Source organism: Myxine glutinosa, chromosome 10, assembly GCF_964187855.1.
Source record: "Myxine glutinosa chromosome 10, kmMyxGlut1.1, whole genome shotgun sequence".
NCBI classification, from domain to species: Eukaryota; Metazoa; Chordata; class Myxini; order Myxiniformes; family Myxinidae; genus Myxine; species Myxine glutinosa.
The window spans coordinates 52,745,775-52,773,353 of NC_136270.1; the positions used below are offsets into that span (position 1 = coordinate 52,745,775).

General features: G+C 45.3%; 1 protein-coding gene across 6 annotated transcripts in view; it reads right to left on the reverse strand.

The window, feature by feature from the left end:
• Window positions 1-27,579, reverse strand: part of LOC137434540 (myosin-10) — a 159,225-nt gene that overhangs the window by 56,305 nt on the left and 75,341 nt on the right. For 2 of the 6 annotated variants that reach the window (XM_068127665.2, XM_068127667.2), the window contains 11 exons: window positions 23,063-23,165; window positions 19,452-19,481; window positions 19,220-19,240; window positions 16,646-16,738; window positions 16,403-16,466; window positions 9,721-9,819; window positions 9,429-9,572; window positions 1,326-1,421; window positions 742-860; window positions 359-511; window positions 66-239 (listed from right to left, as the gene is read on the reverse strand). In XM_068127665.2, the coding sequence (XP_067983766.2) occupies window positions 66-239; window positions 359-511; window positions 742-860; window positions 1,326-1,421; window positions 9,429-9,572; window positions 9,721-9,819; window positions 16,403-16,466; window positions 16,646-16,738; window positions 19,220-19,240; window positions 19,452-19,481; window positions 23,063-23,165 (1,096 nt within the window). Of the gene's footprint in view, window positions 1-65; window positions 240-358; window positions 512-741; window positions 861-1,325; window positions 1,422-9,428; window positions 9,573-9,720; window positions 9,820-16,402; window positions 16,467-16,645; window positions 16,739-19,219; window positions 19,241-19,436; window positions 19,482-23,062; window positions 23,166-27,579 lie in introns of all 6 variants that reach the window. The other 4 variants (XM_078785662.1, XM_078785663.1, XM_078785661.1 and 1 more) reach the window with 3 other exon arrangements.

A 27,579-nucleotide genomic window follows, 5' to 3' on the forward strand; every position in this document is an offset into this window, starting at 1 on the left:
TATAAGGGCTTGGCACAAATGCATCTGATTAAACTTCCTCCAAACATCCCCATCCCACGGCTCACCGAACGCTCAATGAGGTCGATGCACGGCTGGAGATCGAGGCCAAAATCGATGAAGTTCCACTCGATGCCTTCCCGCTGATACTCTTCCTGCTCAAGGATGAACATGGTGTGGTTGAACAACTGCTGAAGCTTCTCATTCGTGAAGTTGATGCAGAGCTGCTCAAATGAGTTAAGCTGCAGCGGGTGGAGCATGGGAAGGAGACAAGCTGGCAACGCAGTCTGCAACAGTCACGATACAAGGAAATGATCATGACAAACAAGCCAACAATACCAATATCGCCTCTTACACCGACCTGAAAGATCTCAAAGCCAGCAATATCCAGGATTCCAATGAATGAAGCGCCTTGTCGCTTGGTGCGATCCAGAGCCTTGTTGATGCGTTGCACCAGCCAACGGAAGAGGCGTTCGTAGGTCGCTTTGGCCAAGGCCTCCACCGCAAAGTCAGCCTAGAGGAAGCAAATACAGCCAGATCACATTGGGATACGGCTTCACTATGGTCATCCCAATAAACTGCGACATATCCTGATCTACTTTCTCAAGGTCACGCGCAGCCATGGTAGTGAAGACTTTGCACAACCTGCAAACTTCAATTTCCATTTATCTAGACATGAGCAAACTATGGGAGGGGGAATTCACCAATGAACATCCGATCTTAGGTACACAGTAATAGTCCTACCTGCTCCTTGTTCTGAGCCTTCTGCACGTAATCTCGGCCGACCTTGATGCGTGGCATCAAAATGGCACGGGTAAAATCTGTCACAGCTATACCCAACAAATGGGACACCTTCTGAGCAGCTGATTGGGTGGAAAACAGATGCAGACCAAGCATGCCAATCATTATATGCTCAAGATTGAAGCAAACCACACTGCAGTTTATAATCAAAGGCTGGATATAATAATCACGATTACAAAACAAACAAGCAACAACATTGTTTCAAAGCCCTGAAACATCAATGTCAAAGGAACTAGAACGGCACTCGGTAGGGCGCGTGCCTCCACCAGGTTGAACAGTTTACGTTTTGTATCTCACAGATAGGCCAGATCTGCATCCGGACCTGAACCACAATCTAATCAGCTTGTTCCTGTTACATACCCACCTCATCCACCAAGTTCCATCAAAATCCATCCAAAACTTGAGATATTGTGCTACATATCGTTTTGGCTCTCTCTCTCAATGGTGAAAAATTACTTCCAAAATAAAGAAATTGAAAAAGGAAACCTCAGAGCAAACATTTCAATGAGCATCACCAAGATACATACCAGTATTATCAGGCATAGAGGCCTGGTCATTGTTTCGCTCCTTCTTAAAGGCGATGTTTCCAAACTGCAGCACCGAAGAGGCGACCCTCAGCATCGCTGTGGAATAGCGACACAGGCATGGGGATAGTTTGCATGACATGCATGACACCGTGAGTCATTATCAAGAAGAAATTCAACCAAGCTGTATCCAGTCATAAACAACAGTTCATATTAGAGATAACACTCATTTCTGACACATTTTGGTGGTATTCGGTTTCAAAACAAGGTTGTGAATCCACGTTCCACCAGCAAATAACACAACTGGAATAATATGAAGTTTTATTGATTAATTATTAAAATCAGCAACCGAATTCCCAGCAGCTCTCCTGAAAAGAAAAACAACCTTTGTACCCGGCACGACGTCCAAGGCCAGGATAAGCACATGTTTTGAAGTCATGGCAGTGGTTGGGGGTGCAGAGCTGTTTACCTACTCAAAGTAACCCAACAACAGCTTTCAAACTACACCCTCGGGTCTACCTGCTTGCAGCAATTTTAGCTACAGGCCGAACCAAAGTGAGGCACAGACACAAGGCGTGAAAAATTGCACAGGTCTATTTATTGATGGCCAAGACCTTGAGTACAGGTACAAGGGTGAACAGCCTCTGTGAGTGGAGGAGGTAATTAAAAATTTTAATTAAAGCATTGCATCGCTTCAACATTACAGAACAGGTAATGTCACCTAAATGTCATCTTTCAAGTGGATTGCACATGGAGCAGCTCTGAAAAAATATCCTCAATGAAACCTTCCCACATCACATGATCTTCAAAATCCTCAATGAAACCTTCCTGCATCAAGTGATCTTCAACATCCTCAATGAAACCTTCCTACGTCACATAACCTTCAAAATCCTCAAATAAAACCTTCCTGCATCACGTGATCTTCAACATCCTCAATGAAACCTTCCGACATCACGTGATCTTCGATATCCTCAAAGAAACCTTCCTCCATCACGTGATCTTCAATATCCTCAATGAAACATTCGTTCCTCACTGAAACCTTCGTACATCACGTGATCTTCAATATACTCAATGAAACCTTCCTACATCACGTGATCTTCAATATCCTCAATGAAACCTTCCGACATCACATGATCTTCAATATCCTCAATGAAACCTTCGTGCATCACGTCATCTTCAATATCCTCAATGAAACCTTCCCACATCACGTCATCTTCAATATCCTCAATGAAACCTTCCTACATCACGTGATCTTCAATATCCTCAATGAAACCTTCCCACATCACGTCATCTTCAATATCCTCAATGAAACCTTCCTACATCACGTCATCTTCAATATCCTCAATGAAACCTTCGTACATCACGTAATCTTCAATATCCTCAATGAAACCTTCCCACATCACGTGATCTTCAATATCCTCAATGAAACCTTCGTACATCACGTGATCTTCAATATCCTCAATGAAACCTTTGTACATCACGTAATCTTCAATATCCTCAATGAGACCTTCGTACATCACGTAATCTTCAATATCCTCAATGAGACCTTCGTACATGACGTCATCTTCAATATCCTCAATGAAACCTTCGTACATCACGTAATCTTCAATATCCTCAATGAGACCTTCGTACATGACGTCATCTTCAATATCCTCAATGAAACCTTCCCACATCAGGTCATCTTCAATATCCTGAATGAAACCTTCCCACATCACGTGATCTTCAATATCCTCAATGAAACCTTCGTACATCACGTGATCTTCAATATCCTCACTGAAACCTTCCTACATCAGGTCATCTTCAATATCCTGAATGAAACCTTCCCACATCACGTGATCTTCAATATCCTCAATGAAACCTTCGTACATCACGTGATCTTCAATATCCTCACTGAAACCTTCCTACATCAGGTCATCTTCAATATCCTGAATGAAACCTTCCCACATCAGGTCATCTTCAATATCCTGAATGAAACCTTCCCACATCACGTCATCTTCAATATCCTGAATGAAACCTTCCCACATCACGTGATCTTCAATATCCTCACTGAAACCTTCCTACATCAGGTCATCTTCAATATCCTGAATGAAACCTTCCCACATCAGGTCATCTTCAATATCCTGAATGAAACCTTCCCACATCACGTGATCTTCAATATCCTCACTGAAACCTTCCGAAATCAGGTCATCTTCAATATCCTCACTGAAACCTTCCCACATCAGGTCATCTTCAATATCCTCAATGAAACCTTCCCACATCACGTGATCTTCAATATTCTCGATGAAACCTTCTTATATCACGTGATCTTCAATATCCTCAATGAAACCTTCGTACATCACGTGATCTTCAATATCCTCAATGAAACCTTTGTACATCACGTAATCTTCAATATCCTCAATGAGACCTTCGTACATCACGTAATCTTCAATATCCTCAATGAGACCTTCATACATGACGTCATCTTCAATATCCTCAATGAAACCTTCGTACATCACGTAATCTTCAATATCCTCAATGAGACCTTCATACATGACGTCATCTTCAATATCCTCAATGAAACCTTCCCACATCAGGTCATCTTCAATATCCTGAATGAAACCTTCCCACATCACGTGATCTTCAATATCCTCAATGAAACCTTCGTACATCACGTGATCTTCAATATCCTCACTGAAACCTTCCTACATCAGGTCATCTTCAATATCCTGAATGAAACCTTCCCACATCACGTGATCTTCAATATCCTCAATGAAACCTTCGTACATCACGTGACATTCAATATCCTCACTGAAACCTTCCTACATCAGGTCATCTTCAATATCCTGAATGAAACCTTCCCACATCAGGTCATCTTCAATATCCTGAATGAAACCTTCCCACATCACGTCATCTTCAATATCCTGAATGAAACCTTCCCACATCACGTGATCTTCAATATCCTCACTGAAACCTTCCTACATCAGGTCATCTTCAATATCCTGAATGAAACCTTCCCACATCAGGTCATCTTCAATATCCTGAATGAAACCTTCCCACATCACGTGATCTTCAATATCCTCACTGAAACCTTCCTAAATCAGGTCATCTTCAATATCCTCACTGAAACCTTCCCACATCAGGTCATCTTCAATATCCTCACTGAAACCTTCCCACATCAGGTCATCTTCAATATCCTCACTGAAACCTTCCCACATCAGGTCATCTTCAATATCCTCACTGAAACCTTCCCACATCAGGTCATCTTCAATATCCTCACTGAAACCTTCCCACATCAGGTCATCTTCAATATCCTCAATGAAACCTTCGTACATCAGGTCATCTTCAATATCCTCACTGAAACCTTCCTAAATCAGGTCATCTTCAATATCCTCACTGAAACCTTCCCACATCAGGTCATCTTCAATATCCTCACTGAAACCTTCCCACATCAGGTCATCTTCAATATCCTCACTGAAACCTTCCCACATCAGGTCATCTTCAATATCCTCACTGAAACCTTCCCACATCAGGTCATCTTCAATATCCTCAATGAAACCTTCGTACATCACGTAATCTTCAATATCCTCAATGAAACCTTCCTACATCAGGTCATCTTCAATATCCTCACTGAAACCTTCCCACATCAGGTCATCTTCAATATCCTCACTGAAACCTTCGTACATCACGTAATCTTCAATATCCTCAATGAAACCTTCCTACATCAGGTCATCTTCAATATCCTCACTGAAACCTTCCCACATCAGGTCATCTTCAATATCCTCACTGAAACCTTCCCACATCAGGTCATCTTCAATATCCTCAATGAAACCTTCTTATATCACGTGATCTTCAATATCCTCAATGTAACCTTTGTACATCACGTGATCTTCAATATCCTCACTGAAACCTTCCTACATCAGGTAATCTTCCCTCCCATAAAGTCAGACACATTCCTCTATTAACGACGACACCACCATGGCTGCTCATGACAGAATCGGTGCCCTCACTCATGAAAAAGGTCTTCTGTCTTGCAAACTCCTATTTCTCTGCAATTTCCAAAAAAAAATTTCTAAGGGTAAACGATTTGATTCATTTAAAAAACGCCAAAGTAAATAAATAAAAGTGAACCCCAATTCATAACAAGACCGCCGCTGATAATTCCAGCTCAGACAGATTTGTCCCCATCACAAGGAATTTGATGAAAATGAAACTTCAGGAAGACCTCAAGACCCATAACTTTGAAAGTTGGGATAACTGGAAGATGGAGAGACAGGGGGTCGGGGATGGATCGGGGACTCGGGGGAGGGTCCATCCCTCATTTTCACATCGAATATGCAGCAGAACTGTTGTAAAGGGCAAATACCCATGGTACCACGTGGTCTTGCAGATACGCACCTTCAGTAATGGCAGGTCGAGTAATAAACTCCTTTGTAGTAATCGAGCCGACTTTCAACATGCCAAGGTGCTGCCTCTCTAGTTTGAAGGTAACCGCCATATAACGACAGGTCCTTGCATCGCATGCGAGGGCACTAACATTCATCACTTGGGCCTTGCATCGCATGCAAGGGCACTAACATTCATCACTTGGGCCTTGCCCACATGTGAGGGCACTAACATTCATCACTTGGGCCTTGCCCACATGCGAGGGCACTAACATTCATCACTTGGGCCTTGCATCGCATGCAAGGGCACTAACATTCATCATTTGGGCCTTGCATCGCATGCAAGGGCACTAACATTCATCACTTGGGCCTTGCCCACATGCGAGGACACCAGCATTCATCACTTGGGCCTTGCCCACATGCGAGGGCACTAACATTCATCACTTGGGCCTTGCCTCACATGCGAGGACTTGTCTCACATTCCATTAACCTGTTTTTCACTGTCTCATTCCATTAATCTCTATTAACCACACACCATTAACCTTGCCTCACATTCATCACTTGGGCCTTGCATCAAATGCGAGGACACCAGCATTCATCACTTGGGCCTTGCCTCACATGCGAGGACTTGTGTCGCATTCCATTAACCTGTTTTTCACTGTCTCATTCCATTAATCTCTATTAACCACACACCATTAACCTTGCCTCACATTCATCACTTGGGCCTTGCATCAAATGCGAGGACACCAGCATTCATCACTTGGGCCTTGCCTCACATGCGAGGACTTGTGTCGCATTCCATTAACCTGTTTTTCACTGTCTCATTCCATTAATCTCTATTAACCACACACCATTAACCTTGCCTCACATTCATCATTTGGGCCTTGCCCACATGCGAGGACACCAGCATTCATCACTTGGGCCTTGCCTCACATGCGAGGACACCAGCATTCATCACTTGGGCCTTGCCTCACATGCGAGGACTTGTGTCGCATTCCATTAACCTGTTTTTCACTGTCTCATTCCATTAATCTCTATTAACCACACACCATTAACCTTGCCTCACATTCATCACTTGGGCCTTGCATCAAATGCGAGGACACCAGCATTCATCACTTGGGCCTTGCCTCACATGCGAGGACTTGTGTCGCATTCCATTAACCTGTTTTTCACTGTCTCATTCCATTAATCTCTATTAACCACACACCATTAACCTTGCCTCACATTCATCACTTGGGCCTTGCATCAAATGCGAGGACTTGTCTCACATTGATCACCTGGGCCTTGCATCAAATTCAAGGCCCAAGTGATTAAGTGATTTCCCACAGAGACTGGTGATAGGATGCCAAAACATTTCTACTTCCTGAGAGAACTCTTCACTCAAGCCAATGGTGGTATCCGCAGTCACGTTAACCGATGTGGTTTGTGTCGTGACCAATGGGGGTGAAAGCAAAACTGATCACATCAATGTCGCCATCGATCAAGTCGTATTTTATTGATAATTGTGATTCCAGGATTCCCGTGTTTTGTTTTGTTTTTTTCAGGGTTTTGTGGATTAAAGATGAATTTGGAGGCCGTGTCCATTGTGGAATGTAGGACAGACAGGATGTTTGTGAAGGGAGCTTGAAGATTGTTCTCGACAACAACGTCCGACACAATGCCTCACTTGGGAGGTTCATTCCGGCCCGTGGAATGTTGTTGTTTTTTCTGGCCTCGTCGGCTTCAAGCGGAAATGTTTATTCCGAGTGCCGCGAAGATGACGCATTTTGTCGTTTTACGGTCGCTCGAGTCCACGTTTTCGTTGTGTAATTGGTCCGTCGTCCATTTTAGCGAAGCATGTTTGACCCTCCTCTTATGGATCCATTTTCGCTTTCACAGTTGGTATGACCACGATGCGATTGGGATTATTCTAAGTAGTTGTGGATATCGTCAGTATTCCTTGGTTAAAACAAAGGTGAAGGTCTACAAGGCCCAAATGATGAATGTTAGTGCCCTTGCATATGGGCAAGGCCTAAGTGATGAATGCTGGTGTCCTCGCATGTGGGCAAGGCCTAAGTGATGAATGCTGGTGTCCTCGCATGTGGGCAAGGCCCAAGTGATGAATGCTGGTGTCCTCGCATGTGGGCAAGGCCCAAATGATGAATGCTGGTGTCCTCGCATGTGGGCAAGGCCCAAATGATGAATGCTGGTGTCCTCGCATGTGGGCAAGGCCCAAGTGATGAATGCTGGTGTCCTCGCATGTGAGGCAAGGCCCAAATGATGAATGCTGGTGTCCTCGCATGTGGGCAAGGCCTAAGTGATGAATGCTGGTGTCCTCGCATGTGGGCAAGGCCTAAGTGATGAATGCTGGTGTCCTCGCATGTGGGCAAGGCCCAAATGATGAATGCTGGTGTCCTCGCATGTGGGCAAGGCCTAAGTGATGAATGCTGGTGTCCTCGCATGTGGGCAAGGCCTAAGTGATGAATGCTGGTGTCCTCGCATGTGGGCAAGGCCCAAGTGATGAATGCTGGTGTCCTCGCATGTGGGCAAGGCCTAAGTGATGAATGCTGGTGTCCTCGCATGTGGGCAAGGCCCAAATGATGAATGCTGGTGTCCTCGCATGTGGGCAAGGCCCAAATGATGAATGCTGGTGTCCTCGCATGTGGGCAAGGCCCAAGTGATGAATGCTGGTGTCCTCGCATGTGAGGCAAGGCCCAATTGATGAATGCTGGTGTCCTCGCATGTGGGCAAGGCCCAAGTGATGAATGCTGGTGTCCTCGCATGTGGGCAAGGCCCAAATGATGAATGCTGGTGTCCTCGCATGTGGGCAAGGCCCAAGTGATGAATGCTGGTGTCCTCGCATGTGAGGCAAGGCCCAAGTGATGAATGCTGGTGTCCTCGCATGTGAGGCAAGGCCCAAGTGATGAATGCTGGTGTCCTCGCATGTGGGCAAGGCCCAAATGATGAATGTGAGGCAAGGTTAATGGTGTGTGGTTAATAGAGATTAATGGAATGAGACAGTGAAAAACAGATTAATGGAATGTGAGACAAGTCCTCGCATGTGACGCAAGGCCCAAGTGATGAATGTTAGTGCATTCGCATGTGGGAAGGGCCCAAATGATGAATGTTAGTGCCCTTGCATGCGATGCAAGGCTCAAGTGATGAATGTTAGTGCCCTCACATGTGGGCAAGGCCCAAGTGATGAATGCTGGTGTCCTCGCATGTGAGGCAAGGCCCAAGTGATGAATGCTGGTGTCCTCGCATGTGGGCAAGGCCAAAGTGATGAATGCTGGTGTCCTCGCATGTGACGCAAGGCCCAAGTGATGAATGTTAGTGCATTCGCATGTGGGAAAGGCCCAAATGATGAATGTTAGTGCCCTCGCATGTGGGCAAGGCCCAAGTGATGAATGCTGGTGTCCTCGCATGTGAGGCAAGGCCCAAGTGATGAATGTTAGTGCCCTCACATGTGGGCAAGGCCCAAGTGATGAATGCTGGTGTCCTCGCATGTGGGCAAGGCCCAAATGATGAATGCGAGGCAAGGTTAATGGTGTGTGGTTAATAGAGATTAATGGAATGAGACAGTGAAAAACAGGTTAATGGAATGTGAGACAAGTCCTCGCATGTGAGGCAAGGCCCAAGTGATGAATGCTGGTATCCTCGCATGTGAGGTAAGGCCCACGTGATGAATGTTAGTATCCTCGCCAGTGAGGCAAGGCCTAAGTGATGAATGTTAGTGTCCTTGCATCCCCATTGTGTGCACTCTTACCCATCTGTTCCTCATGCGAGAAGCCCATTATACTCATGGACTCCATTGTCTCTTGGAAATTATCCTTGTCCTGCTGCCCAGGAATTCCCACATGTCCACTCGAGAGGAAGCGATAATTGCTGAACCCTTCCAGCAGAAGATCAGCTGTGATGAAAAACAAAAGAGAGCGAAATACATCAAATGAAGAATTAGATTCGAGCCATTCGGCATCGACGAACGAGCGAGAGTGATGGTCGTAATCTACAATAATTATGATACAGTCGATTGGTTGGTGGGTGAAGGCCACACTTACTGCGGAGATGTTCTCCAGCACCCGCGAGCAGTTGGTAGAACATGTGGAAAGTTCGCTCATCTTTAGCCTGACGAATGGCTCTCGATTTCTCCAAAAGGTCTTTTAGGCGTCAGGTGAAGGAAGAACGAATGGTGGAGATTGGGGTGTAATGCAGGTTGCTGACAGGTTAATGGTGCAAGTTTCGCATGCGTTTAACAAGACGTCAAAGTTTACAAATGAGGATGATTAATTATATTGTTCTCTCCCTTCCACTAACAGCATGTAGCGTAACATTTGAGCACGGCCAAGAGAAGGTTAGAGTGCAAGGCTTACAATCAAACGACAGGGTTTAAAGCAAATCATGGATTATGGTTGAGGAAATATCAGGAATTTTGGGGCGGGGGGGAGGAAGCTATAATAATAAAGAAAAGGAGGATTTAACGAATTTAACATCCACAGTATCCTGACAATTTGCACTTATTTGTTCAGAAAGAGTACTTGTCGATAAAACTAATTTCGTTCTAAACAGTGATCCAAGTCTCACGACCAATGTCGCTGTGCATGTCACATTATGGAAAATGACATTACGAGGCATGTACATTTACACGCATTGCTAGGACATTACGAGGCATGTACATTTACACGCATTGCTAGGACATTACGAGACATGTACATTTACACGCATTGCTAGGACATTATGAGACATGTACATTTACATGCATTGTTATGACATTACGAGGCATGTACATTTACACGCATTGCTAGGACATTACGAGACATGTACATTTACACGCATTGCTAGGACATTACGAGACATGTGCATTTACATGTATTGCTAGGACATTACGAGACATGTACATTTACACGCATTGCTAGGACATTACGAGACATGTACAAACAACAACAACAACATGCATTTTAAAGGCCATTTTCCCGACTAGAGCGGGGGTTAGCCTTGCGGTCCCCATGACAATCTTCTCCATTTTGCCCTATTTTCTGCATCTCTCCTTGTTAACCCCCTTGCCCACATTTCTTCTTCCACCATCTTTAGCCAAGTCTTTCTCGGTCTTCCCCGTCCTCTACTTCCTTCTACATTCATTTCCATCACTCTTCTCAACCAGTCACTTTCATCCTTCATCAACACATGACCAAACCATCTCAACCTGTTCCTCTTCACAGCATCAATCACAGGCTCTATTCCCATCATCTTTCGCAATTCATCATTTGTCTTCCTCTCTCTCAACGATACTCCGCACGTCCATCGAACCATTCGCATTTCCACCCTTTCCAACCTTCGTTGCTGCTCTACGTTCATTACCCATGTCTCGCTCCCATAAATCATAACACTTCTCACACATGCAGCATACACCTTTCCCTTCAGCATCAACGACACTCCCATCATCATCAGCACGCCACTGAGTTCCCGAAACTTCTTCCATGCACATCTCTAGCAACCGTTGCCGAGTCTGATCCACCTTCTCCATTCAGCATGTCTCCTAGGTAACAAAATGTTTTCACACCTTCCAGCTTCACGCTGTCTCCAAGATCCAACTCAACATTTCCTCCATCTGCAGCTCCCTCTGTGCACACCTTACATTTGAATGTAGCTGCCACACTGGTTAATGACCCTCTCAGACCACTACATTTTTGATGAACCCACTCAGCGCACATTGTACATTGAATGGAGTTCACTCCGACACCCTTCCTACACACAGCACAGGGCCACTTCCCAGTTCTTTCCACCTCACCACATGCTTTACCAGTTGCCATCACCTTCGCCTTTCCGATATTCACCTTCAGACCTTTTGTCTCCATACATTCCTTCCACTTGCTCATCTTTTCCTTCAGTCCATCCATACTTTCCGCAATCAACACCAGATCATCTGCATACAACAACTCCCACGGTAAACCCTCCTTTACGTGCTGAGCCAGCACCTCCATCACAGCTACAAATAGTAGTGGACTTAGTACCGACCCCTGATGCACTCCCACCTTCACCTCAAACTCACCACTGTCCCCGTCCTTCGTCCGTACAGCTGCACATGCTCTTTTGTACATTGCCATCACTACTCTGATCAACCATTCCTCCACTCCTAACTTCCTCAATGCCCATGTCAATACTTTGCGTGGAACCCTATCAAATGCTTTCTCCAGATCAACAAACCCAAGAAACAACTTCTTCCTCTTCTCCATGTACTTCTCCTGCAACTGCCTCAAAACGAAAAGCGCGTCTGTCGTTCCTCTTCCTGGCATAAATCCAAACTGCATTTCGTCGATCTTCACTTTCTTCCTTATCCTCCTCTCCAGCACCCTTTCCAATACCTTCATTCCATGCTCCAATAACCTTATCGCTCGGTACGAGCCACACTCCAGAGGGTCACCTTCCCCCTTGTATAGAGGGACGAGGGTACTCAGTTCCCAATCCACTGGAATGCGGCCTTCTTTCACCAACAGATTACAGATCTCTGTCATTCTCTTCACACCCCAACTTCCTGCTGCCTTCAACATATCTCCCACAACTCCCGTCGGCCCTCCCGCTTTTCTACTCTTCATTGCTTTTATCGCTTCCTCAACTTCCTTCTCAGTTATCTTCTCTGCCGGTCCTAAAACTGGGTTACTCTCTATGTTGCCATCCCATTCATTCTCTGTATTCAACAGCATTTCCATATATCTTTTCCATCTTCCTTTAATTCCATCTGGGTCGACAACGATTTGTCCCACTTCATCCTTCAAACAACTCACCCCCATCACATCACACCTCTCTTTCGCTATCTGCTTTGCAATCCTGAATACTGCTTTCTGGCCCTCTTCCGAATCCAAGCGTTCTCCGAACATTTTCCTACATGCCTCCTGCGCCTTTGCTACCTCTTTCTTTGCAGCCTTCTTGGCTGCCTTATAACTTTCATGCTCTGCTGTTTCTGCTCCCGTACCCTTCGCCTTCTGCCACACCTTGAACTTCTTCCTCTTCTCGTCAATCCTCTTTCCAACTTCATCATCCCACCACCATGTTTCCGAGTGCCTCGGTGGTCCTTTTGTCCATCCACATACCTCACCAACGGCTCCCAACAGACTAGCTTTCATTGACATCCAACCACTTTCAAGCTCAACCACATCATCCTCGACCCTACTCAGCCTCTCTTTTAATGCCTCCCTTACTGTCACCTCTTTCAACCTCCACACCTTCATTCTCAGTTGGTACTTCACCCGCCGAGCTCTCCTCGCACCTTTCACCCTTATGTCGCAGACAACCAAGTGGTGCTGTGAAACAGCCTCCTCCCCTGGGATCACCTTTGTGTCCCGGAGGTACCGCCTAGCTCGCCTACGCACCATCAGGTAGTCAACGGTTGTCGTCGACCCACCTGACGTGTATGTAACAAGCTTATTATCCTCTTTCTGGAACTGAGTATTACAAATCAACAAATCAGCTCCATCAGCAAACTCCAAAATCCTTTCACCTTCTCCATTTCTCACACCATATCTGTAACCCCCATGAACTCCCTCAAAATCATCCTTACTCCTTCCCACATGTCCATTTAGGTCTCCTCCTACCACAACAACTTCCTCATCTTTCACGTTTTCCATCAGCTTCTCTATCGCACACCAGAACTTGTCCTTCTCTTCATCGCTCCGACCAACCTGCGGAGCATATCCCGAGATGACGTTCACCAAGAGCTTTCCAATCATCATTTTCACCATCATCAACCTATCACTCACTCTAGTCACACTCACCACACTGTCTACAAACTCCTCAGAAAACAGGACACCAACACCATTCACGCCCTCCAGGCACCCTTGCCACATAAACTTGTATTTCTGTCCCTGCCTACCCTTCACCATTCTCACACCACTTCCCTTCCATCTCGTCTCTTGCACACAACATATGTCCACTCTTCTTCTGACCAATACTTCCACCACTTCTCCTGATCTCCCTGTCATTGACCCTACATTCCATGTCCCAAACCTCAGAAACCGATCTCCACTTCGGGCTGTACCCTGCCCATACGCAGTTGTAATTGTCATGGTTCTCTTTTTGAGGCAATGTTTTTATGGCCGGATGCCCTTCCTGACGCCAGCCCTCTTAATCGTCTCTTACGACACGCAGGGATACGGTGTACCTATTCTAATCCAGGGTAGACACTGGGAAACGTTTAAAACATGGAAATTCTGGGGGTGGGGGGAGAGCGGCGTCAGCATCACGGCTGCGGTTTAAACATATTTAAATAATATTTAAACAAAACCATGAAAAACAATCTGGGAAAAGTCTCTAAGTGAGAACATGGATTTGAGAAAGCAGGAGTAGAGGTGGAAGAAAAACGAGATATAGGGGGCGGGGCACAAGTGAGGAGGAGAGCGAACAAGCACGTGTCTGGGGGGAGAGAAAGAATTAATATAGAATTTTTTTATTTTTTTTTTGTTCTGTTTTCAAAACGCTGGACAAAGGGTAAGATGTTCGTGAGAGGTATGGGGGAGAAAAGAAAATCAAAGAAACAAGCAAATACTATGAAGGAAAGAACCCATATTCACAAAACACTGACGGGGGGGAGGGAGCCCGGAGAGACCAGGCCGCGCACGAGGCGCGAACAAAAAAACGACCAATTACACACAAATTTGCAACAACTACAAAACCAAAACCAAATAGAAACACACAATAACACATACACAGTGTGTTACGAGACATGTACAGTCACGTGAAAAATAAGTACACCCCATGTAAAGTTTTGACTTTTTCAACATATTTCAACATACAGCTATTTGATCTTTATTTCAACAATATTGATAGATAAAGGTGATATAATATAACAAATATCATGAAACACTTATATTTTGTAGTCCATTGTATAATTTAAATAAACATAAATGCAAATTTCACATGTGGAAAAAGTAAGTACACCCCTAATTTGCATTTATCACTACTTCAAATACCTAAAATTAGAATCAGGTGCACCAGCTCAGGTGCAAATGATTAGTACATCGTAAGAGAGGATCTTGGAGGAACCTGTCTTATTTAAACCTCAGACATTTAGTTTGGTTTGCTCTTTGTTGTTGAAGTGTGCGGAGTCACCATGCCTAGATCAAAAGAGCTCTCTGAGGCCTTCAGAAAGAAGGTTATAGATGCCTACGAGTCTGGGAAGAGATTTAAAAAGATCTCCAAACAATTTGAAATCAATCATTCGACTGTCCGGGAGATCATCTACAAGTGGAGAAGATTCCAAACAACTGCCAACTTGTTCAGGCCAGGCCGCCCCAGCAAGTTCAGCCCGAGAGCAGACCGCAAGATGCTGAAAGAAGTCTCTAAGAACCCCAGAATGTCATCACGGGACCTACAGGTAGCTCTTGCCACTGATGATGTCAAAGTGCACGAGTCTACCATTAGAAAGAGGCTGCACAAATTTGATCTACATGGGAGGTGTGCCAGGAGGAAACCATTGCTGTCCAGAAAGAACATCAGGGCAAGACTAAAGTTTGCCAATGAACACCGAGGCAAAGACCAGCACTTCTGGAACAATGTGCTCTGGATAGACGAGTCAAAGGTAGAGCTATTTGGCCACAGTACCAGAAGACATGTTTGGTGAAAACCAAAGACAGCATTTGACCACAAGAACTTGATACCAACTGTAAAGCATGGTGGTGAAATATTATGGTTTGGGGCACCTTGGCTGCATCAGGGCCTGGGCAGCTCACCATCATAGAATCCACAATAAATTCTTTATTGTACCAGAGGGTGCTTGAGGATAATGTGAGGCCATCTGTCGGAAAGTTGAAGCTCAACCGAAGGTGGACCTTGCAACATGACAATGATCCTAAACATACCAGTAAATCCACCAAGGAATGGCTGAAAAGAAAGAAATGGAGCGTTCTGGAATGGCCAAGTCAAAGCCCGGATCTAAATCCCATCGAGATGTTGTGGGGGGATTTGAAACGAGCTGTGCATGCCCCTCAAACATCGCACAGCTGAAAGAATTCTGCATGGAGGAGTGGGCAAAAATTTCTCCCAGTCGATGTCAGAGACTGGTAGACAGTCATAAGAAACGCCTACTTGAGGTTATTTCTGCCAAAGGGGGCAATACCACCTATTAGAGCCAAGGGTGAACTTACTTTTTCCAAATGCGAAATTTGCATTTATGTTTATTTAAATTATACAATGGACTACAAAATGTAAATGTTTCATGACATTTGTTATATTATATTACCTTTATCTATCAATATTGTTGAAATGAAGATCAAATAGCTGTATGTTGAAATATGTTGAAAAAGTCAAAACTTTACATGGGGTGTACTTACTTTTTCATGTGACTGTACATTCACATGCATTGCTCGGACATTACAAAATAATGGATAAAACGACACAGTACCTGGGATTTGAACCTGGGGATCGCAGTTTCATGAACTTCAAGCTCGGATGGGAATGCCAAGCAAGCAAGCTCACGAGTTTAAAACGATAGAACCACAGACGATGGATTATTGGACCTATTAAAACATCGCTAGATATCCTGACAAGATAATCTACACGAGAAACAGTCATCGTAAGAAGGCTTCGTTTGCTGCCTCGGATCAAAGAGCAAAGTAGAGAAACCAGAGATACAGAGCTTGCGTATGTATGTACGGAAGGCAATCAAAGGAACCAGACCTCCATGATGGAAAGTTGGGTGTCAGGTTGATCAAAGGTGGGAAATACATAAAAACAACACGGAATAAAGGATACACGTCTCGATGTTTGCTCCGACGATGTAGCCAGCCACATCAAAATTGATTCGAATAAACTTGCCCTGCACGAAATCAGATATCAAGGGACATTGCATCAGAGTTTGGCACATTTAAAAGATTTTCATTTGTGTTCATCCAATGCATCTTTACAAAATACGGACACACCTCTGTTGTTCTGTCCATTACTTTAGGAATCTCGTAAATCCATAAACTACAAATCCTGATACAGCACGGAACTTACAAAGCGTGACGAGTTGTCGTTCTTCACAGTCTTAGCATTCCCAAAGGACTCAAGGATAGGGTTCGCCTGCAGGAGCTGCCGTTCTAGCTCACCCTGATGGGAATTTCACGGAGTAAGTGAAACATCAAAACAAAATAAAAAGTACAAGACAGAAGAGCCAAAAGGTTTATAGTGGAGCATCATGCATAACAGGTATTTGCATGATCAAATAGAACGACACTCGGTAGAGCGCATACCTCCACCAGGTGAACAGTTTATATTTTGTATCCCACCGATAGGTTGGATCTGGAATCGCACCTGCACCAAAAGCTCATCAGCATGTTCTTGTCACCTCACCACCTGATCCACCAGGTTCTGTCATAAGTCGTCCACGACCTTTTAAGACATCCTGCAATATTGCGTTTTTTGCCCTCAATGGTGAAGAATCACCAACATATTCTCAGATCCAGATTCGAATTTTCAAATCTTCATCAAAATCTAATCATTTCGTCCGTGTCACATATCTAACATCTTCACCACATTTCGTCCGAATCCGTGCACAACCTTTTGAGACATCCTGTTCACAAACAAAGTCAAACAGACAGGAGACCTCCGGTCCGACATAGCCTCCAACCACCTTCGGTGGCAGGGATAAATATGCCAGCCAGCTGGGAAGGGGACGATAGATAGGATTTCAAACCAATCAGGAGAAAGAAAGCAAAGATAGATGACTTCACTCGCAATATACCTTCGTAAAAGAAAGAATCGAGGCAGAGCATTACACAGTCTGAAAAAGCACTTAAAAAGCATTCCATTACTACCGGGACTTCACAGCTTCAGGACTTGGAGGCATTCCGCTGGGAGTTGCAAAATAAAACTCCATCTGGCCAATAAAAAATAATTCAGTGAAAATCTCATTGCAAATTTCCCGTCACCAATCCACAGTTCAGTATCTGACGGGCGCCCCCGGTCCGAGCCTGATGGGCGCCCCCGGTCCGAGCCTGACGGGCGCCCCCGGTCCGAGCCTGACGGGCGCCCCTGGTCCGAGCCTGACGGGCGCCCCCGGTCCGAGCCTGACGGGCGCCCCCGGTCCGAGCCTGACGGGCGCCTCCGGTCCGAGCCTGACGGGCACCCCTGGTCCGAGCCTGATGGGCGCCCCCGGTCCGAGCCTGACCGGCGCCCCCGGTCCGAGCCTGACGGGCGCCCCCGGTCCGAGCCTGATGGGCGCCCCCGGTCCGAGCCTGACGGGCGCCCCCGGTCCGAGCCTGACGGGCGCCCCCGGTCCGAGCCTGACGGGCGCCCCTGGTCTGAGCCTGACCGGCGCCCCAGGTCCGGGCTGAACCTGCACCTCCGGTCCGAGTCTAACTGGTACATCTAAAATCACCATTGCAAAATAAAGTGAAGCTCAAATTGCCACAATGGGTGGTGCAAAAAGAGAATGGTACACAAAATGGTGCAGATCTTCACCAAAATGGAATCGATGCTTCCTCATCTCACACCATTTTACATTTACACGCATTGCTAGGTCCGTCCACAACTTTGAGATATCCTGCTATGTATCGTTTTTGGCCCGATCTCCCAATGGTGAAGAATCAGTTTAAAAATTCTAGTAGCCGGATCCGAATCTGGATATTCACCAAAATCTAATCATTTCGTCCTTGTGACATACGCTACATCTCTGCCAAATTTCGTCCGAATCCGTCGACAAACTAGATGTCCGCAATAATCCAAGAAATGCCATTTCATTATTTAATATATAAGTATAGACAAGTCTTCAAAATATTTTTCTTAGCATTTCGATTTTTCCTTACGTATTGAAAAATTAAGAAGTTGCCATTTCTTGGACGACCGAGTACAGTACATCCTTCCGAAAAGATAACACCCCTCGTGTTTGTAAAGTACTTCACGTTATTGAACATCAAAGGCAACAAAGAGCTCCTGACTATTCACCCCAAAAAAGGAGATATGCCCATACTAGGCCAACGCAAGAAAAAATTGCAAACATTCTGATTCGCAATAACAAAGAAATTCTACAAATGAAAAGAATGTCGTCAAAAATCGGTGGAATTTGCCTCTTCGCGCTCTCGGCCAACAGTTGGAGAGGAGCCCTTTGGCCAAGGCCGGCACTTTGTGAAGTGCAGATCATAGTCGGTGTTGTTAGCACAAACACATCAGCAGTCAATGGATACAATCACAAAAAGGTAACTCCATCGGAATTAAATTAGTAACACAAACAACACTCTTGAAATAACTGAGAAGTTTTATAAACGGGAACAACGGAGCCACGTGGACGAGAATGTGATGGACGTCGATGTGTGAAAATCACCAAGTGAAGAAACAGTAAATGGAGGATGTAGTTAGTCACGTGATGAATGAGGGAATGATGTTAATGACTTTGCCAGAGTTTGAAAAAACATTAGAGCAGACACTTTATGAAGTTCTGTGAAATTCGTAGAAACAGGTGGTAACAACTGAAAGGTACAAAGATGTTAATGCGGATATAAAAAATACAATGTGGTTAAAACAATGTGGTTAAAACAATGTGGTTAAAACAATGCGGTCATGATGCACCGTGGACAATATGGAAAAACTCACAAAAGCAATATCGCCTTTTTGCTGTGAGGGGACACAAAGGGAAGGAGTGATGAGTATGGAGAGTGAGGATGGGCAGAAAGAAGATGCGCCATGGACGAGTCGATCCATCACCCAGGCCGGGCCAACAGTGAGGGGAAAAAGGACGAGGGTTAGAGTCATCACCAGTTTCACAGCAATGATAAACACAAGTAATAACACAAGCAATGAAATGGTGAACAAGTTATATCCTTGCCTGGGATTTCAATGCGCGAGGTGACTCAGGCTGTGAGAGCAAATGAAAAAACAAATAGTGAAACATGCGTTAGTAAGATGAACATGTGCTCAAAACAAAAACATGAGATGGCAAAAGTGAGAGAAAGTGCAACGATTATACCGCTGCTAAACACTGCGAGGTACACCATACACCATGCCCAATTACCTTCAGCTGAACGAACCAATCGTGGAACTCTTCAAAATGCTTAGCTTATATATGTCTGTATGTGTCCATGTAGCGATTTATTTTTGTCTCTCTTTCTTTCTTTTCTCTCTCTTTCTTTCTTTCTCTTTTTTTCTCTCTCTTCCTCTCTCCTTTCTTTTTCTTTCTCTCTCTCTCTTACACACACACACACACACACACACACACACACACACACACACACACACACACACACACACACACACACACACACACACACACACACACACACACACACACACACACACACACACACACACACACACACACACACACACACACACACACACACACACACACACATTCCACTTTGACATTATGGGGTATTTTGTGACAAATCAGTGACAAAAAAAATCTCAATTTAATCAATTTTTAATAAAGGTGTAACACAACAAAATGTGAAAAAGTCAAGGGGTGTGAATACCTTCTGAAGGCACTGTATGTATGCATCATGAATCACCTGCCGACTTTTAGAGAAGTTCAAAAAAAACATCTTAGGGACACGGTCCGCAAACGCTAAAATAAACGAGAACGGCACTCGTAGAGCGCATGGTCTTCCTCGCACATTCATTCTGACCAATAATACCATCGTTAACCGGACACACTGCTATCAAGGCCCGTGTGCCCGTATCGTCCATTCACCCTGTTATGTCACATAGTGTCTTAGCATGAGTTATGCACATCATCGATTTAATTCTCCACTCACATCGGGTCATGGATCAGATATATGTTTCAGATTTTTTTTTAGATAAAGATTGCAATTCAATCAATTATGGCTGGAATACCACTTCACCGATGACGTCATTTAATCCATTTTAAATTCAGGTGTAACACAACAAAATGTGAAAAAAGTCTAACGTCAGTGCCCCACCGATGAGGTCATCGGTATCACCCCACACCCCATGGTTGATATATTCCAGATTTAAATTCTTTTCGTTGAGCAGTTTGAGAAAATGATGTCCAATGTTTTTCCTTTAATCCAAATGGGCTGCCATACCATGTGACCTTTGATGTCAGATATTATATATATATATATATATATATATGGGAGCGTACGCTGGATCAGCACGTCGTTGCGTCCTTGGACGACTCCTCAGCACCATCCCGACACATGGAATGATATGTTTTTACGGCAGCCAGAGTGCTAATCCTGTCACCAACCTCCTTGAGAGAGGACCCAGTACCCTGGTACTCATTTCAGAAGGATGACGGGCTGAGGCAACCCCACCTATATTAATTCAACAGCTGAATGGGATTCAAGCTCAGGACCTTAGGATCCCAAGCCCGGCGCCCTAACCATTAGGTAAACACCAGGTATATGTCAGAGTTAGCAATAAAATATTCTACATGGGAAATCCCTCCTATGTTTAAAGTTTCGCATTGCTTGCACAAGCAGTTGCAGAGAAAAACATTTTAAAGCGAAAATATATGGATGTGGACACAGATACACAGACAGGGGCATAGCAATATCTCGCATCCCCTTCAGGGCGAGACAAAATATGGAGAAAATTAACAGGGTGAACCAAACTGCGACAAAACATCTTCACACAAATCGTGGAATTCCCAGCAAACCAATTATTATGTACAAATATACACACAATGGACCTGGAAGAGAGGATCAGGTCATGCAGTGCAGCAGCACCGAAGGGGAGAGGAGGAGGAATAACCAACGAGGGGGGGAACTAACCAACGAGGAGAGAAACTAGCCAACGAGAAAGGAAACCAGCCAACGAGGGGGGAACTAGCCAACGAGGGAGGAACTAGCCAACGAGGGGGGAACTCGCCAACGAGGAGGGAACTAGCCAACGAGGAGGGAACTAGCCAACGAGGGGGGAACTAGCCAACGAGGGAGGAACTAGCCAACGAGGGGGGAACTAGCCAACGAGGGGGGAACTCGCCAACGAGGGGGGAACTCGCCAACGAGGAGGGAACTAGCCAACGAGGAGGGAACTAGCCAACGAGGGGGGAACTAGCCAACGAGGGGGAAACTAGCCAACGAGGGGGGAACTAGCCAACGAGGGGAGAACTAGCCAACGAGGGGGGAACTAGCCAACGAGGAGGGAACTAGCCAACGAGGGGGGAAACTAGCCAACGAGGAGGAAACTAGCCAACGAGGAGGAAACTAGCCAACGAGGGGGGAAACTAGCCAACGAGGGGGGAAACTAGCCAACGAGGGGGGAAACTAGCCAACGAGGGGGGAAACTAGCCAACGAGGGGGAAACTAGCCAGCGAGGAGGAAACTAGCCAATGAGGGGGGAACTAGCCAACGAGGGAGGAACTAGCCAACGAGGGGGGAACTAGCCAACGAGGGGGGAACTAGCCAACGAGGAGGGAACTAGCCAACGAGGAGGGAACTAGCCAACGAGGAGGGAACTAGCCAACGAGGGGGGAAACTAGCCAACGAGGGGGGAACTAGCCAACAAGGGGGGAACTAGCCAACAAGGGGGGAACTAGCCAACAAGGGGGGAACTAGCCAACAAGGGGGGAACTAGCCAACAAGGGGGGAACTAGCCAACGAGGGGGGAACTAGCCAACGAGGGGGGAACTAGCCAACGAGGGGGGAAACTAGCCAACGAGGGGGGAAACTAGCCAATGAGGGGGAAACTAGCCAGCGAGGAGGAAACTAGCTAACGAGGGGGAAACTAGCCAATGAGTTTCCCCCTCGTTGATTTGAATGATTCATGCTTTTTTTGGAGAATTCCAAACCTGGATCTTTGCACATATAACAATAGACCACAGAATTCTTTGCCCAAATAAATAAAAGACAATATATATACAGTATATATATATATATATATATATATATATATATATATATATAATAAATAATTTAAACGTTTTTATGCAAGTGCCTGTCCCAAATCAAATTTAAAAATAACAAGCGTTACGCCTCGGTCCCCCGTCGGGGAAGTGATGTGAGTTGACAAAGTGGAAGACGCAGAAAACATACTATGATATGATATTTCGCTCACAAGGTTCAGACATACATGGAGGCGGCCATCTTGGATTTTGGCGTGGCGACCCAATTTTCAATAGCCTTCTTCCTTATGCCGAGATACACACACACACCAGATTAGAAGTTGGTACTTCGCTTATTTTTCAAGATATTCAGCTCACAAGGTTCAGACATACATGGCATCAGACATACATGGTGGCGGCCATCTTGTATTTTGACGTGGGTTGCACCCACACACCAAATTCGAATGCGGTCCTTCGCTTACGCATGCACGCACGCACGGACGGACGGACACACGGACGGAGGGGAAAACCATAGTCCCCCTTTCGCTCCGCGGTGCGACGGGGGACAAAAATTAACCTTCGTAGTTATTCCTTCACCTTATCCACGTGCCAAATGCAATCTGCCAATAAATGCCACGAGTGAAACTCACCGGCACACCATGGTCTTTGCGGCTCTTATGAGAGGAGGCAACGAGGGCAAGATACTGGATCACCTTCTTCGTATTCTCCGTCTTCCCTGCACCAGACTCTCCGCTGCACAGAAAGAACGTGTCGACATCATGTGGCACGGCTCATTCGCCTCATGCAGCAGTCACAATGTGGAGTCAAGTTAAAGGAGATGGGAAGCACAGCACAGGGGTTTACTGGATCTCCAGGAACCACCACCCAAAAGGTAAGTACCTCAGTACAATCCATCTGGGTTTAAATCATCAGGACCCATCACTACTTAGTTGCTTGTGACGCCAATCTTTTTCGACCTTTCTTCCCACATGGTTCTTTATACTCAACCATTCCCCTTTGTTCCCCCATCACGGCTCGTTTTCGACATTCTTGGACCAATCCCTTCTTTTCCTGCATTCCGACGCATGAACTGCTGCAAAGCCTTTGTTGGAGTGCATTTTGCCACTTAACCTTCTTAGCAAACCCAACACACTCTCGATTCTCCCAGTCCCTTTAGTTCTTATCTCTCATCAATGATGGGGCAGGGGAAGCTAAGTGAAAATCCAGGGCATCATCAAGGGCCAGCTCTTAAGGTATACACTGGCACACAAGGGGGAAATGTAGGGGGGAGAGAGAAGACCAAAATGTTTTTTTTTTTGATGGGTAAGAAAGATGGAGGAGCGAGGGGAGTTGAGAGGGACGTATGTATGAAACGTATAGAAGATGGAGGGAGGCAGCCAAAAGTCAAAATGCACGGTACTTGCGTATCATGTAACGAATAGATGGTCCTTCACTAATAAATCTGAATGCAACGTATTTCCAGCATTATTTAATTCTGCTCCCGTTTGAAGCTCTCCAAACGAGCACCTCCATCATCAGCTTCATTGTACAAATCACATGACATGGAGGTGCTTCATTCAAGGTGACCATTTAAATTTTTCTTTTGTTTGCCGATTCCTTTGGGTATTTTTCCAAGTGAAGCCATATCTATCCCTCAGTGTTGGCATTGGGACGTGGAGGTTCCACAACCTTGCGGAGGTGTCACGGAGCACCACAGTGGGCGAATAAGACCCCGGGGCCAGGTTTCTGAGCAGCTGTAGGAAACGATGCCACACCGGCGAAGGTAACGCAACAATGCTTCAATCCAGTCCACCACAAAGCCTCTCAATGTTGGCATCAAGCATTTCAAAACTGCCACAACTCAAACGTGCATCGACATCAAAGCCAGAACCTATAACCTGTTAAAAATAGAAACTTAAAATAAAACATCTAATTCATCATCGAATGGGCATTTTCTATGGAACAGACTCCAATACCGCTCGGCATGCTCACAAGCAGCAGATTACCAAAACACACTTCCCATATCTATATCAGGATGACCTACAAATGTGATGCACCTTGGTTACCATCTTACAATCGTTTGCAAAATGTACGATGTTCCATGTACGATCGTCTTGACAGAGTGCGGTGCTGGGTGCTGCCGAAGCACTTTCTTGACACACGTGATGCTCGATGGTCTACAATGGTCTTCCCAGCATTCAGTGAGGACAGCAATTTGTATTTTGTTCATGGTGCCGGCGATAGCTCGACTACTCTTTGCGAAGGACATCGTCGAATCTTTAACGTCCACCAACTAATGTCGGCCGACAGAACGCCCATTTTAACGTCCATCCGAGGAATAATAAATAAATAAATCTTTATTGTCCCATATTCAGGGAAATGGACACACATTGATGAATCACCCTGAACATGAAACACCAGGATGAAAGTTTATAGCTGCGTTGGGATTCGAACCCAGGCTGGACAGGGGGATGCGTATACTTCGAGGCTATCCTGACATCCAAACACTAAAGACGGAATCCACAAGCTGCCACAATTTGGGTCCGAAACGTTTAGCCTTCAAACCAGGCCATCGGTATCGTTTTATAGTCACACTCCATATCTGCAGAAAAGCCTCGGGTTGACCCGGAGTCCACAGGAAACACGCTGCCAGAATCCTCACAATGCTTCGGCACCTTCTCAGCAGTGTCCAGCATCTGTTGAATTGTCCCCACAAGAGTCAAATGAAGCGGAAAAGTACAGCAAAACAAGAAAGGCCGGCAAACAGAAACAAAGGAGGGCAGGAAGCGAACAGACGGGAAGAGTTTGCGGCTAAGATTGAAGAGCGAACGGAAGGGGGCGCGGGGGCGGAGGTTGGCGGAGTGGTAAAGATTTAGGGCTGCAGTGATTGCCAGAGCAGGAATTTAATCGTGAGGAAACATTGGCGTGGCTGCCAGAGCTAAAGCCCGGCTGCACGAGCTCAGCAAGAGGGCGTTTGGCATGTCACGGCGAGAAAGTGGCTGGGTCCGGAATGTGCGCAAATCTCAAAACACGGTGGCCCCTCAGGGGGGTACGTGCGGTGGACGCACTCGACACTCCGCATGGGCACCGTGGTTAAGGTGCACTGCGAGCGGAGCCTGCGACCATGAAACCGCTTGGTGCGGAGAAGAACCACAACGAGACCACAAAAGCTTCCTGTGATGAAATAGTTCTTGCGGAGAAGAAAAAAAAATTGCATTAATATTTATTGCCTCCTTTCTCAAAATTACTTCACTACGTGCAAACATATCGACTTCACCATACTTTAGAAGCCTCATGCAGGAACAGCACTGTCACCACGGAATGTGCAACATCAAGCAGCAGACTGCAACTGCAACTGCAACTGCAGCGTCAACAAAGACAGGAAAAGCAAATCGATGCTGTGCATGCCACAAGCCTGGGGATTGTTGTGCTGCATTTTGTGGTGTCTGCAGATTCAAAAGCTAACTCGTCTCGCATAAAGTGGAGACTGGCCAGGCCAAACCCTCTACCACTTACAAAAGTTACATTTATGTTGCCAAATAAGGTAGGCAATTGTTGCACAATAGTCAAACTCCCTCCACCACCCCCCCCCCCCCCCTCCCATTCCATTTACCTTTCCTCCACACCACACCCTCCACACCCTCCACACTTCCCTACCCCCCAGCCCTGAGAAATGCTCCCAGCACCAAGCACAAGAATGCATGGCGATGCCACACCCAGTATTGGTGAGAAGTTGCACTATTCTTTCATCACTTGCCATCCCAGCCAAGGAACACAGGCCAAAATGGTGGTGATATGAGGTGTTCGTATCACCAAAAAAATGCTGTCGGATTGTCTGTAAAACACCAGATTTCTACCTTTTCACCTGCCTTCCAACAACCAAAGTTCTTGTGGAATCTGCAATCACATTATTGTATTAAATTGCGGAAGTCTGACAGGATGGAGCAAAGATAGTGACCACACTTTAGCTGTCTCGTGTAGGTTCGATATTCGGCCTAGCTCTATCCTGTTGGATCGGTGCTTCACAGGCAGGACGGAGCATTGACGGGCGTGCTGTCCAATGGACTGATATCAAGCCTGTTGTCCAGTCTCCGAGCAATAGTTGGGAAACAGTAAAAAATTCCACTGGGTTGTCGAACAAAGAGGCGGCAAGTTATCACCGGCACCCTCAGCAAAAGCTTGATTCCTGCCAAAACCTACAGGGGGCACCACCATCAGCAGCACAAACCACAACCCGAAAGAACGGTGCACACCTGCCGGCACATCCCATCACCGCCTCCCAGTCCAATATGCATATACAATGGGAAAGATAAAATGGAACACATTTGCACCCCCCTCAATAATTAGGTGGAACCGTTGATGTGACGCGAGGAAGGATATACATAGCAGGTCCTTTTGGAACGAGTGAGTAGTTTCCAGAAATAATTCCCAAAATAAAAGTTACCAGAAATCATTCCCAAAATAAAAGTTACCAGAAATCGTTCCCAAAATAAGTTACCAGAAATCGTTCCCAAAATAAAAGTTACCAGAAATCATTCCCAAAATAAAAGTTACCAGAAATCATTCCCAAAATAAGTTACCAGGAATCATTCCCAAAATAAAAGTTACCAGAAATCATTCCCAAAATAAAAGTTACCAGAAATCATTCCCAAAATAAAAGTTACCAGGAATCATTCCCAAAATAAAAGTTACCAGAAATCATTCCCAAAATAAAAGTTACCAGAAATCATTCCCAAAATAAAAGTTACCAGAAATCATTCCCAAAATAAAAGTTACCAGAAATCATTCCCAAAATAAAAGTTACCAGGAATCATTCCCAAAATAAAAGTTACCAGAAATCATTCCCAAAATAAAAGTTACCAGAAATCATTCCCAAAATAAAAGTTACCAGAAATCATTCCCAAAATAAAAGTTACCAGAAATCATTCCCAAAATAAAAGTTACCAGGAATCATTCCCAAAATAAAAGTTACCAGAAATCATTCCCAAAATAAAAGTTACCAGAACCTCCCCAAAATAAAAGTTACCAGAAATCATTCCCAAAATAAAAGTTATCAGAAATCATTCCCAAAATAAAAGTTACCAGAAATCATTCCCAAAATAAAAGTTACCAGAAATCATTCCCAAAATAAGTTACCAGAAATCATTCCCAAAATAAAAGTTACCAG